The 13,725-nt window shown below is 46.1% G+C and overlaps 1 protein-coding gene across 1 annotated transcript in view; it reads right to left on the bottom strand.

The window, feature by feature from the left end:
• Positions 1–2,666: 2,666 nt before the first annotated feature.
• The window catches only part of CHUK (conserved helix-loop-helix ubiquitous kinase), a 46,092-nt gene continuing 35,033 nt past the window's right edge, over positions 2,667–13,725 (bottom strand). Inside the window, exons 16-21 of the mRNA XM_019547705.1 lie at positions 11,877–11,926; positions 10,072–10,168; positions 8,596–8,743; positions 7,452–7,588; positions 6,489–6,588; positions 2,667–3,817 (exon numbers count right to left, since the gene is read on the bottom strand). Coding sequence (XP_019403250.1) covers positions 3,791–3,817; positions 6,489–6,588; positions 7,452–7,588; positions 8,596–8,743; positions 10,072–10,168; positions 11,877–11,926 — 559 coding nt within the window. The 3' untranslated portion in view covers positions 2,667–3,790. The remainder of the gene's footprint in view (positions 3,818–6,488; positions 6,589–7,451; positions 7,589–8,595; positions 8,744–10,071; positions 10,169–11,876; positions 11,927–13,725) is intronic.

Here is a 13,725-nt window from a genome sequence, read left to right as displayed (position 1 = left end):
GGCCGGGCCCCGCCCCCAAGCCACTTCCGCCTCCCGACAGCCAATCGGCGCGGGGGAAGTGGAGGCCCCGCCCCGCCCCGCCGCTCAGCTACGGGACGGCGGTGGGGACAGAAAGAATGTCGGGCGCGGGCGTGAGAGGAGCGCCGGGGCCAGGATTGGGCTGTGACACATGGTCAGGGGTCTGTTGCTGTAGGGCGGTGTGACGTCACGAGGGGGGGTTCTGGCTGTCACAGCATAGAATGGAGGAGCGGTGCTGACGGGGCTGCCTTGTGATGTCATAGCATGGAGAGGCAGTGCTGATGGGCCGGGCTTTTATGTCATAATGGGGGTGGGGATTGTGGAGGGCCTGGGCTGTTGTGATGTCAGGTGAGGGGAGCAGTGCTGATGGAACAGTCTGTGATGTCATAGCGTGGAGGAGCAGTGTTGACGGAGCCAGGCCCTTGGGGGTACTGCTGTATGTAACGTGGGGGTAGATAGAGCCAACCTGTGGGGTGTGGGGGAAGCTTGGTGTTGGGGGCAGGATGGGGCCTGGTGAAATCACTGCTGAAATCAGTGCTGAACAGCATTATACCCGAGCATCTGGGTGCAGGAGGACTGTCTTGGGAGGTTGGATTTTGGGCACACAACCAGGGCCTTGAGTGCTGAAGGTCTCATTTCTGGAGTCACATAGAGGGGCTCAGTAGCAGGAGTCAGGGTGAGGAGGTGATGTGTTGGAGAATAGGGTGGGCTCAAACTGGGGGGCTGAATTCTGGAGGCAGTGCTATGATGCTTGGCAAACCCAGTGCCACAATATCATATGGCTGGGGTCATGGCTGTAGAGTCAGAATTAGACCATACCATACCCGCTGGGGGCAGTGAACCAGAGTGATGCCTAGTGCTGGAGTGTATGCCTAGACACTGGCACATTGCAGAGTTCAGAGGGGAAGAGCAGGGCTAGGCAGAGTCACAATGTGGGAAAGCCTCAAAATCAGTGGTCAAAGCCAGGCAGTAGGAGAAACACCAAGGGACATGATATTGAGACAGAGTTGGGTATTGTAACATCTTACGGGGCCCATAGTGTGCCAACAGGTGTTACTCCAGAGGGAGCTATGCCACCTCCCCAATCCAACAGAAACACCTCTTTGCCAGGATAGCCACAATTTGAGGGGATTTAGCAGTGTAGCTAGGCCAGCTTAGGAATATAGAAAAAATACACCTGTGTCTGGCAGGGCTATGCCAGACAATTCTAGCATAAGCCTGACCTTCAGTTATTCCCCTGACCTCTTCAACAAAGGAGCTGTTTGAAACTTTTAAGACATGATGAACAACTGTCACCTTTAAGAGGTGTCTGGTTCAAAAACTACTCTGATCTCTTCAGCCACCAAGTGACTGTAGGAAGTCAGGATTACACAACAGTTTTGCCAGCTAAGATTGAGAAAAATTCACATCCTCTAGCAGATATTTACCAAGCAAATTCCTTCTGCTGACAAACTGCATCTCCACTGGGGAGCTCATGTATACCACTTTGCTGTCAATTACAGCCAACCAGTCACAAAGCTGGAAATACTGCTTCCCTCAAGGTGGATACTAGCAGAGGTCAAATCCAATCAACATAGATTTAGTTCACTGAAGATTAGAACTGTAGATTGTGCCTCATTTATGTGCAACAAAACAGTTAAAATGCACTGATTCACCCTTTCATTTGTATGTTGTATTTCTGCCTCCCCCCTCAAATAAATGACCAAATCTTATCCTGAAACTCCACTATGTGCCCCAGTAAGGCCCACCAATTTTCAACACACATGTATGTACATGGATATTTGAGCACCTGGAGTGATCATATGCTAACACAGGAGCTCATCTCAGCCTCAACTATTATGGTACAGCTCAGGCACAAATCCCCAAATACTCCCTGCAAACCCCTCCTGAAAAACAGCCACAGGTACAAGCTCCAGTTATTGGTCAAATTCCCAAGACTTACTTGACTCAAACTAATGTCATGTTTCCTATTAACTTACATGCAGATTTAGAAATGTTGATACATATCTTCCAAAGTACTTCACTGACAATATAATTTTAACACCAGTTAAAGGAATAGCATCTAAATATACTTATATGGCATATTATTGTAGGAGGAAAAAACAAAGGTTGCAAAAAATACAAACCCCATGGGCTACAAGTTCAGATTGTTGGCTTGTGATGAAGCCGGCTCTTTTGTACTCGGCTGGTTTCTGTTGCCTTGCATTCTGGAGAGTTGGTTATAGTTACATAATGCATGCATGAAGTGCACGTGCCAAGCAATGGATTCCCAGTGTCTCATAGGTTACCTGGTGTGGGCTCAGAATGACAATTTCCTTCACTTTTTGTTTTCTTGATGTTTAACACGTAGGTGCTAAATGAGGTGTTTGTTTTTAGGGACAGTAGTGGAGAGAGAAACACACTAAGATTATGACTAGTGCTTTTGGATGCCCAAAATAGATTACCTAACAGTGCCTAATTTGCAGAAACTACAAAGTACCTGCCCTCTGAAAAATAATTCTCCTTTGAGATGCCTAAAGTTGGGTACACAAAAGCTCTAGTCATTTTTGAAAACCCTGTCAACAGACACCATGGTAGCATGTAACCTTTACTTGGCACATACTGTTTAAACAAACATGGGCAAGTAAATTAGACCACTTACAAAGAGGTACTATAGAAGATATTTATTACAAATTCACAAATAGAGTTTTTACATGATTTCAAAATAGCCATTAGATTCCAAATCTGTTCCATTTGGAATGGGGAGTGTTATTTGACCCATAATAAACACCTATCAAAACTGCTTCCTGCTGGGGAAGACGGCAAGCCAGAAGAAAGCCACAGCCTAGTGTTTCTCTTCCATTCATAAAAAATTGCATCCCCCCAGACTGATGACGGATGTTTATGAAGGAGCAAGGTAAGGTAACTTTCAGTTTGCAAATGGCACTGCAGGGGCCCCCACACTGGCTCCAAGCCATTCACTGCAGGGGTAGGTCCTGACATATGTGTCCTCAGGGGGGGAGAGGGAGGGAAGCAGCCATCCTGTGCACAAGCAAGGCACACAGATGCTATCTACTTAGGGAGAGCCTGGTTTGCACCTGGGAGACACTCCCACCCCCAAGCAGTAAATATGAGCAGCAGGGAGATTGCCTCCATGGTGTCATAGCCTTATGACTCTCCCATACCTCACAGCATTCACTTCCAACACAGAGGCAGAGTATCTCCTGCTGGGAAAAGTTTAACACAGACTGAACTTCACAAACAATATCCTGACCTCAGCTCTTCTGCCACATCAGCAGCCACCATCCCACTGACACATCCAAGGGGCCCAGGACATGAGCATGTGATGTTAGAGATCTACTGACTACTGCAAACACTTTCAAGCCTAGGAAGCTTCTACATAGAAATGGTGGCATTTTCCCAAGCACTGAGCAGTGGAAGCTGGAGGTGCCCAGCATCTCTGAATAACCAGGCTACTTGTTTAGATACTTTAACAGCCTGACTTAGGCAGCAGACTGGAAAACGTTTGCTTCTAGTTGCAAATCACACAGGCCAGAACTCTGCTAGTGACCATGAACTTTACAATCAAGTCCATTAACGTTTACAAAATACAAGGCAAGGGCTCATTCAGAGCTAACTGCCGATCAGATGAGATGTTAAGAGTCCTGAAGCAGCAGAGTGCGAGTGCAGACCACAGCACACGTGCTTGACCAACCGTCTCGCCACAGGCTGTCAGCCATGCTTCAGCACATGGATGCAATGGGGATGGCAGCTGGGCACCTACTTCCCTTCACTATTTCAGCCAACTCCAATCAAGGCTCTAAAAGAAGAGGCAAAAGAATAACCTGAGTCCCAGTACCCTCATGCATTTCCGTTGAACAGCCAAAGTGGCAACCACCTGCTTGTATAAATGCATTGCCACAAATTTCACTCTGGTCCACCTTAGAAGTAGGCCTAAGATTATAAGGCCTTTGAGGTGGGAAATGTCTTTGTGTTATGGGCCAGAACCTATGACAACCTGCTCGAGTCCCTGATAAACAGTTATTGCAAAAGGCAGCTGGCTCTTCCTCCTGCTCACTGTTTTGCAACATAGTCTTAAGGCAGTTTTTGGCACTACTGCATAGTTTGCAGTTCAGCTCTGGGTGCACATTCCTACTACTGAGCATGCTCCATTGGGCTGCACTGTCTTGGCAAGTACACAGCAACATAAGTTAACCTGGGACAAGTCCCAAAATTATAGCTGGGCAAACCCCCAAGCCTAGCAGATGTTTTCCTCTGGTTTTTAACATCAACCTTCTCATGTTTTAGCCCTTGAAAGAGAAGGGTGTGGGGGGCTAAGTTCTAGTCTGAGTTCTTGGTCTGAATGGCAGAAACTCTCTCAGTGCTGTGTATCCACTCTGTCCAGTGAATGTTAAATGCAAGATGCAGTGGGAAGGAACTGGGGAGAAAGAACAGGTACAGTAAAATCCCTGTTTTCTGGCATTCTACTAGCCAACACACTCTATTAATTGGTGCCACCGTGCTGCCACCACCATCCACCACTACGCACCCCCACACGCAAGCCACGTGCCACCTCCCCATGGCACCACCACCACCTACCACCCTGTGCTGCTCTGTGCAAGCCCCCCACCCCCTCCAGTTCCAGTGTTTTTAGATAACTGGCATTTTTACGTTACTGGCACTTGGCATTCCCCACTCATGCAAGATAACGGAGATTTTACTGTACCAGGAGCAGCGAGTTACCAAGCCTTCATGTTTACCCTTTTGTCCTCTAAGCTACTGGTTCTTTTTGACACAAACAAATGGGGATTGTAGTTCTCACCATGTGACGTCTATTGGGTAACTAAAGGGATGTACTTGGTAGCTGTGTTGGTCTGAGACAAAAAGAAATGCAACACTCTAGAACTCTTGGTTCAGAGATGAAGTTTATTTCTTACCTATGGGGACTTTTTACCATCTTTAATTTTTCCTGAGCCTGAGGAAGGGTGTGTGTACCCAAAAGTCTGCAGAAAAGATTTTTTTTTTGTGATTTCTTAGTTGGCCTAATAAAAGGTATCATCTATGAACCAAGAGTTCTAGAGTGTTGAATTTCTTTCTGGGTACCTAAATGCATAAGATCATGGTTTCCACCCAGTGTTTAGCACATCTAAGCCAACTCCATTAGCTGGCACTAGTGGATGTTTATCTTGCTAGGATCCTATGACCCCAGCTGACTTCCTGCTCTTTGGGCAGAAGGATGGACTCGATGGTCTTCCAAGGTCCCTTCCAGCCCTAATGTCTATGAAATCTATGAAATAATTAGATCCTGATGGTGGTACCAGTACCAATGCATGACTAAAATTTTGGAACTACTGATGAGGAAGCTGGGTTGTAAATCAGAGGAAGATAAATTGAGAAACATTAACAGATCATAGCAATAAAAAATGAATAGAACTATAAGAGTCAGATGTATGTGTATCCCTGAGAGGATCAGACCAAGGAAAGCAACAGGGAGATCTTTATACTACCTTCACACCCTCCACACTCTGGGCCACTATTTCAAGTGATGATAGTTTCTGCAGACCAGCACTGGGAAGAAGCTAGAACCCCTCTAACATTCAGTCCAGCTCCTTTACTACTCCCATGCTCCACCAATGCCTGTGGAGGCAAACGAGGACTGCTTATTCTTGACCTATGCTGCTCATTGTTCACTGGTCCATTATGGTTCAGTAGGAAAACTGTTCATTGGTCTGTTATGGTTTTTATAAATCTCCTGAATACTACCACAGTGGTGTGCAGTAGTCAGAATAGGTCCCTCAATTTGGTAAGGCTCTCAGGTGGCTGTGGGGAGCAGCAGCATATTGTGTATGCCAATATTAACAGGGTTCCAGCTATGGGTTGGAACCCGCACCCAACGCTCCCACGAAGAGAGAACCTTAACATCGTGGTTGGAAGATGTAAGATGTGAGAGCCTGGTCCTGAAGATGGACCAAGGGAAATTTAGGCAACTGTAACTGATCAGTTTGTTATGGAGAGAGACTGCAGCATCATGGACACAGAAGAGCATCTGGATACTGCAGCTCAGTTAATCCACTGGAGATAAACTCAGGAGACTTAGGGCTTTGCTGAGTCCGCTCAGAAAGAAAGAGGAATGAACTAATTGCCTCGGTGCTTCTGCTTGTCCCCATGTTTTATGTATTTCAGCCTCTCAAAATTTAGAGGAAAGTGAATAGTCCACTTTATCACAGCTAGAGACCTGCCTAAATGGTGGGGGAATCATCTGTATTCAATCACAGAGAATTATCCAACTAACAGTTCTGTCAGTGCCTGCATTTCCATTAGAATTAAAATAAGGAGACAAGAGTAGAGCAAACAGTTTGTTAGGACACTACATGCACACCGGCCACAGCATCTCACGTCTGCAAGTCACCCAAAAAGTGCAAGAGCCTAAAGCCTCAAACACCAGCTGGCAACTCTGAAGAACCAGGCCCCTGAAGCATACAAGCACTTACCATCAAGCTATTGCTCTGCTCCTGTTTTGCCTCTTGCATAATTGTGCTAAAGCAGTCGAGATAGTGCAGGTTCTCTTCCAATATACGGGCAAAAGTTTCCCTGCAAAAGTAAAGCACCAGAGAGCAGATTTAAGCTGAGACAGGATGACACCTCCAGGAGGCATGGGACAATGAAAGGAGAAGGAATTTGCAGTCATTTGCTGCCATTCTATACATTAGTCTTTCTGGCAGCAGCAGGTGGCAATGGAAGAAGGGGGTGATGGGTGGCAGAAGTGGCTCCTGGATTCATAGGGGGAGGCATGGGAAGCCAAGGAGGTAAAGGCAGCAGAAGCCCGTAAGCCATGGAGTTAGCCACTCATGGGCTGCATGCTGCCTGCAGGCCACCAGGACCTTGTGTGGCACAGCACTCTTCAAATGCAATTTGCAAGGAAGTGACAGACCAAACTCTTAGACTCAGCAGAGAGATGATGTCAGGAATGGCTCACATCGTGTGTCCTATACCTAACCTTGGATGTGCAGTCAGTCACAGGGGTGTCACTCAATTGGAAATCTGAGATAAAGACCAGAACCAGTCTGAACCAGCCAATTCATAAAATTCTGAACCACCATGCAAGAGACATCAAGCTATTTAAAAGAGAAGACTATGGCTTGTTTTCATCCACATTCTTACAATCAGGTACTGACAGTAAATGACGGAGGAGAGAAAAAGAGGAGTGCCCTCAGTCTACTGTCACTGTTGAAATCTAGAGCATCTCAAGCCTTCTCTAAATATGAACAGAGGGAGTTGTCTGGAATCACTTAGACTCTAAGCTTTTGGGGAAGGGCCTGTCTCTTTCTTTGCTGGTACAATGCTGAGTACAAAGAGGTCCTGGTCCATATTAGCCAGCTTCTGCATGCAAAAAGTTTCTTCAGGAAAGAGATAAATTAGTCTTGGTAAAAGCTGCTCTTCCAGTTGGCTCTTACCCATCTCTAGGCATAGGCACTGAAGACAGAGAGTGGGGCACAGTTCCTGAAGAGGTCTGTGGGAGCCAGGCAGCTGTTGTGGTTGTGGCTGAACCTTCTAGACTAGAACTTGCCAGAGAGCGAGTAGAGCTCTGAGTCTGGAGGAAGAACAGAACTGTTTTCATTATCCGCTTTCAGTGGATGGAAAATAAAGATGTTAGTCGCACTTCATATGTGCTAAAAGACCCCAAGCACCATTTAACATATGTACATTCATGCAAAAGGAATGACAAAGCCCCAGAAAGCTGTGAAATACCATGGGTGAATGTTCTCATGGTCCCAGGACCTTGCCCATATTGTGCACGCAACACCCCCCCCCCACCTGCCCACCATCTAGCGTATTTGTTCTCCAAACCCAAGCCACATCCTAAAACAAGGGTCAGCAACCTTTGACAACCTCCTGTGAAACCACTGGATCCAGCCTGCATACCTGGGGCTTCAAAGAAGTATCTGACAGCAGGGGGCACCAGCTACAGGCACTCTCCACGTGCCACTTCAGAAATGAGCAGCAGTGGCCGGCTCCTAGCACTTGCCTGCCTACCTCTAACCCGGGGCAAAGCAGTCCGCCCCGCAGCCAGAAAAAGTGTCCTATCCATGCCCTAGAAAAACCACCTTGTTTGGGGAGAACCATATATAGTTTGCATACTGATGCTTTAGGGTACCAGATGGTGATGAAAAGTTTATGCTTCCCTAGGAGCTGAGTGGATTACCTCTAACCTGCTTACATCTTTGTGAGCAAAGACTGAGCTCATACCCCAACTAACATGCTGCCCCACTCATGCTCCAGAACCAAAGCAGGCCAGTGCAAAAGGCAAACATGATATTCCACAGCAGGCTGTCTTCCCTTGTCTTGTCTACATAAGAGTTCTTCAAGGGCAGTAAACGACCATGTCTTACTATTTGTGTACAAAGCCCACTATAATGGGGCCTCAGCTTCAGCCTCCAAACAGCAAGCAGCAGGGAACAATTCCTACTTACACTGAGCATATAATGCTTCAAACCTCCTACAGGGCTTCACAAACCATTGCAGATTTGACAGGTTACACAATACCTGGCTGAAGAGATCAGCATTAGCCTTTAAGGACTTCAATCTTAAGTCACTTACACAAGCAATTTTCAGCAAATGCCAAATCTCCCTCTGCCTTTTGCCCTGCATCTGCATCACTGAGTTGTCAGCCTCCTTGATGTTATTCAGAGCCACTTCAATCTTTGGAAGCAAATCAATAATCTTCTGCTTGCAGCCCAACAGCTTGCTGTAAGGTAAAGGAGAAACTAGTTACTTTGCCATACAGGGTGCAGGAAGTTTTGGCAGTCTGTGTACTTGCAGTGCTTGCAGAGCTTGTGATTACAGACAACTGGACAATATATGCTACCCCCATCATCAACAAGGATACCTGCAGGCACTAAAAGCGTCTCCAGGGTCACTGTTGCACGTGGATGTCTCCCCCTATCTGGTCTGGCAACAGGAAGATTGGCAGCCAGCAGCTGCCACTGCCAAGTCATTAGGGCACATGAACACCCTAATGCTTTTGGTGGCTCTATGTGCTGCCAGTACAGCAGTTTAGCCATCAAAGCACAAAGTGGACCCTAAGAAGGCACCAGCTGCTGAGGCGACCATAACAGCTGGCAAAAGGTACGGGCATATTTTCATGTGCCTTCAGCCAACTGATGGGTGGCAGCAGAAATTAGTTCACTCAGGAGAACTCTGAGCAACTCTGCCACCTGAACAGGATATGCTGCAGCAGAGGGTCTTTGAGTATTACCACACTCACTGTTCTGCCAGAACCACTGCAGTTGTGCTGGCAAAGCTTTCTAGGATAGATTAGACCTTAGTCAAAGGTGAAACAATGCTTCCTTGGCTCCACATTTAAATAAAAGAAAAAGAGAAATACAATGTATTTGTACACGTTATGCTGAGAACCTCAGATTTTTCATCTCCTAAAATTGTTTAACAGAGTGACTCATTTAGTTGGGACGTAAATCACCACTTATTAACACTGTATAGATGGGGTTTATAAGCTCAGCACAAGGACAGCTTCCAGTACACGGCCCCTACTGTTAGGTGTGTAGTGCACAGAACTCAATGGGAGAAAGTTTCTACACTTCAAACTGTGTATATTTTATTTTTTTCTGCCCCACAAGAAACTCTGAACCTTACCCTATAGGGCTCCACTGCAGAGGCAGTGATGTGGGCATGGAAGTCATTTAGAGAACACATGAAATGCTCTTGGGAAAAGGCATTAAAAGGGCTGTTTCAAAAGATCCGTGCACAATTCTTGAAAGAGAAGCAATGCTCAGTTGTAGGCCACAGCATTCTATTGACAGTTGGTAATTTGAAGGATATATGCAGGCGTGAATGAAGCAGACCTCTCTCTTTACTGCCTTTGAATATGTTGGGGCAGCAATCGGACTGTGTCCTTCAACAATCTGAACTGCACATCTCTGAATGAAGTTTTCATTTTTGAAATATGAATGCAAGGGGTTTGTTTCCCAACTGAATTAATGTGTTAACAAGATCTCTCCAGCCTAAAAGCTGCATTTCATCCCTGCTTTCTAACTCACAGACAAGTTCTCCTGGTACCTTAAGTGGCCAAAGAGCTCTTTGAGAACTCTGTCCTGGCTCTGCACAGTCTGCACAATAATCTTCACCATGTCCGTGCTGTCACTGTAGGCATGATCTGGGAGGAAAAACAATCCTCTTGTTAGCAAAATGCCCTTGGAGAAAGGACACACAGCTCTTAGATATATATCCATAAAACACCCCCCTCCCCAAATATATATTTCACCTAACAAGAGAAGCCTGATAAAGGCAGGTTCAAAAAGGGAATTAGATGAATTGGAGGGGTCAGTTCTGGGACCAGTTTTGTTCTATATCTTCCTCAATGATCTGGAACAGTGGTTTTCAACTTTTTCGTTTGTGGATCCCTAAAACATTTTGAATGAAGCATGGACCCTTCTGGAAATTTTGAATGGAGGCGCAGGCCCCTCTGTATTATGAGTATGGGTATTCACACACTTTTGATTGATCACAGTCATCTTTTGTAGACCCCTTAGATGTAGTCTGTGGACCCCCAGGGTCTGTGGACCACAGGTTGAAAACCACTGATTTGGAAGATGGGATGGAATGCACCCTCAGCAAGTTTGCAGATGACACTAAGCTAGGTGCAGCAGCAGATATGCTGAAGGGTAGGACTAAGATTCAGAGAGACCTAGACGTTTTGGAAGATTGAACCAAAAGAAATCTCATGAGGTCCAAAAAGGAGAATTGCAAAGTCCTGCACTTAGGACAGGGCAATCCCGTGCACTGGTACATGCTAAGGACTGACTGACTAAGCAGCAGCTCTGCAAAAAAGGACCTGGGGGTTACAGTGGACAATAAAGTAGATATGAACCAACAATGTGCCCTTGTTGCAAAGAAGGCTAAAAGCATACTGGGCTGCATCAGTAGGAGTGTTTGCAGCAGACCGAGGAAAGTGATTCTTCCTCTCTATCCAGCACTGATGAGGCCACAGCTGGAGTTCTGTGTCCAGTTCCTCCCCCCCGACACACACACAAAATTGATCCGACCCACCGTGGATGGCAGTACTTATGTTGGGGGTATTAAATCAACTGAATCAGTCTTCCTTATTATGCACAATCACACTGCAGTTCAATCCTCTCTTCACACTTGCTCTAAAATTGAGCCACTCTGGCTGGCTATGCACTGATTTCCATAAGGGTTGCAGCTGTTTCCCCAAACACACAACTGTGTACAATCCTCCTTGATGGCTACTGCCCTGGTTGCAAAATACAGGGCTATTTCAATTCCCATCACCCTTTCTCCTTTTACTCTACCTCTGTATTCAAAAAAGAGATTGCTTTTAGAGGGAGGTGAGAAGCCCTTTTTTTTTTTTTTTTTTTGAGGTAAGAAGTAGAGGGAAAGATGATGATGCTAGATGCTGTTACAAGGCAGTGTGTGTGTGTGGGGGAAGGGGTTACAAGACCAGTGGACAAGCAAAATATAGCAGTGAGACCACACGGCTAAGAAGCTGGAATAAGCATTTCAGTGTAGAGGTCATTTGAGAGCGGCCGATCAACCCAGCAACAAGAGACACTTGGACTGGCACAAGCCAGGACTTCGAACCTCAAGAGCATAGTAGCTCAAGCATACAATTATTCACAGTTTTAAACACATTACTACTACAACTACACCAGACCACTACCTTCTTTATCCAGATCTCTCACCAAGCTCCCCTACATCGGGGGGTCTCGCTGTGTCCCAACCCCAGTATTCCCCTTGTCTTTGCCCGAGACAATACTTTAAAGTCTGACATTCATTACTGAAGGCAAAAATCAGTAGAACAGTTTGAATTTTAAGGTAGGTCACAGAACAAGTCTCTTCCATACCTGGAGGCCTGGGTTTCAGCTGTTTATAGAGGTCTATGGCCTTTTGTTCCCTGCCAAGAGAAGAAGGTAAATGTTTTATATGTGTCCCCACACAGAAGAACTGTTTATAAGCAAAAAATGTTTCAGATTAAAGTGCTATTGTGGAAGGAGAAAATGTCAGAATTCAGTCCCCTCTGGGAAGTTTTGTGCATCAGAGGAAAGGGTCTGTACCTTAGACAGCTTCACTGTACCCTCAACCCAGTCCAGTACCCTTCAGCTTTTGCTGGACTTGGGATCTAAAATATGAGTAATCAGAGAAGAGACAAGCTGTAAGACTGGCTGTCCAGTCTGCTCTTCACCTCATCCCTAAGTGGGTAGACATGGGATGGAACCTTGTTCTCAGCCAACCCTAGACTGAAGGAATAATCTTGGTTTGAAATGGGTTTTGAGGTGCTTGTGGGCAATACTGTAATATGAAGCTGTTCCCAGTACAGAGGTTTGGACTTTAGAAGGTGCCATAAATTGCTCTCACCAAGGCAGCAATGCAAAGCTAGGGGAATGAACAATACTGAAAAGCCTACAGAGACAAAGAGTACTTCAGAGCAATTCTTACCTCCTTGGGACCAGTGGGCCTTTTTGCAATCAGTCCCTGTAATCTCTATTCAACACTTCCCAGCTCTATTACTGTAAATGGCTGTCTTGGGAACACATATCCCATTGGTTTTATAGAGAGTGAATAACTATCCCCTGGCACATTGCTTCCAAGCATATTAGACTATGCAGAATCAATGAGAGAAGGCCCTTATGGAGGTATGCACCATATTGAAGCAAATCCTTCAATAATTACCACAAGCAGAAACTGTATTACAGTAGTGTCTAGAGACCTTTTGTGCTATGTACTGAACGCATGTAATGACAGTGTGTTCCTGTCCCAAAGAATGCTTTGTCTTGCCGATACAGACACAACAGGGTAAAAACACATTAATCAACCTATTTTAAAGATGGGGAAACTGAGAAACATGTTAAGTGACAAACCCAAAGTCATATAGGGAATCGGGCAGAGCTGGGAACAGAATCTGGATGCCCTGCACCCCAATTTAAGGCCTTAACCATAAGGCAGCCATTCTTCTTCCTTGGTCCAAACACAGCACTCCCCAGCAATTTCCTCATCACCTCTCTCAAAATTCTCCAATCCAATCCCAGAACTTCACCAAAAATTGCTCATCAACCAGACACGCAGGATTTTACAGCCCTCACCCAGAAGTGGGACACAGTTGGAAGCTTCATAGCACGCTACCTGTACCACTCAGTAAAGCCTGGTGTCAAATGCCCCTTTCTCCAGTCCCCCTGCTGCCTGCTCTCAATCTGAAGTAAGCTTACTGGAGTCAGTGCACTGACTCAGAATTGACATTACTGTAACTCAAAACAGATGTGGATCCTGAATTCCAAAGGTGGACAATGCATAAAAAATGACTGGGGGGGGGTGGTCACAGTAAGTATAGCTTGGAGCAAGAGGGTAGCCACCTTCATAGTTTCATAGTCTGTAGGGTCGGAAAGGACCTGAGCAGATCACTAAGTCCGACCCCCTGCCATGGCAGGAAAGAGTACTGGGGTCGTACTCGCAACGTGTTTGTCTAGCCTTGTCTTAAAGACCCCCAGGGTAGGAGCCAGCACCACTTCGCTTGGAAGCTGGTTCAGATCCTAGCCACCCTGACCATGAAGCAGCACCTCCTGAGGTCTAATCTGAATCTACCCTCTGCCAGTTTGTGACCGTTATTCCTAGTCACTCCTGGTGGTGCTTGGGGGAACAGGGACTCCCCCAATGCCTGCTGATCCCCCCTGACTAGTTTGTAACAGGCCACTAGATCCC

The sequence above is a fragment of the Crocodylus porosus genome, unplaced genomic scaffold (genome assembly GCF_001723895.1).
Source record: "Crocodylus porosus isolate Cpor-Errol unplaced genomic scaffold, CroPor_comp1, whole genome shotgun sequence".
Lineage (NCBI taxonomy): Eukaryota > Metazoa > Chordata > Crocodylia > Crocodylidae > Crocodylus > Crocodylus porosus.
The sequence above is the reverse complement of the archived record's forward strand: the minus strand, read 5'-3'. Positions and strand labels throughout refer to the sequence as shown.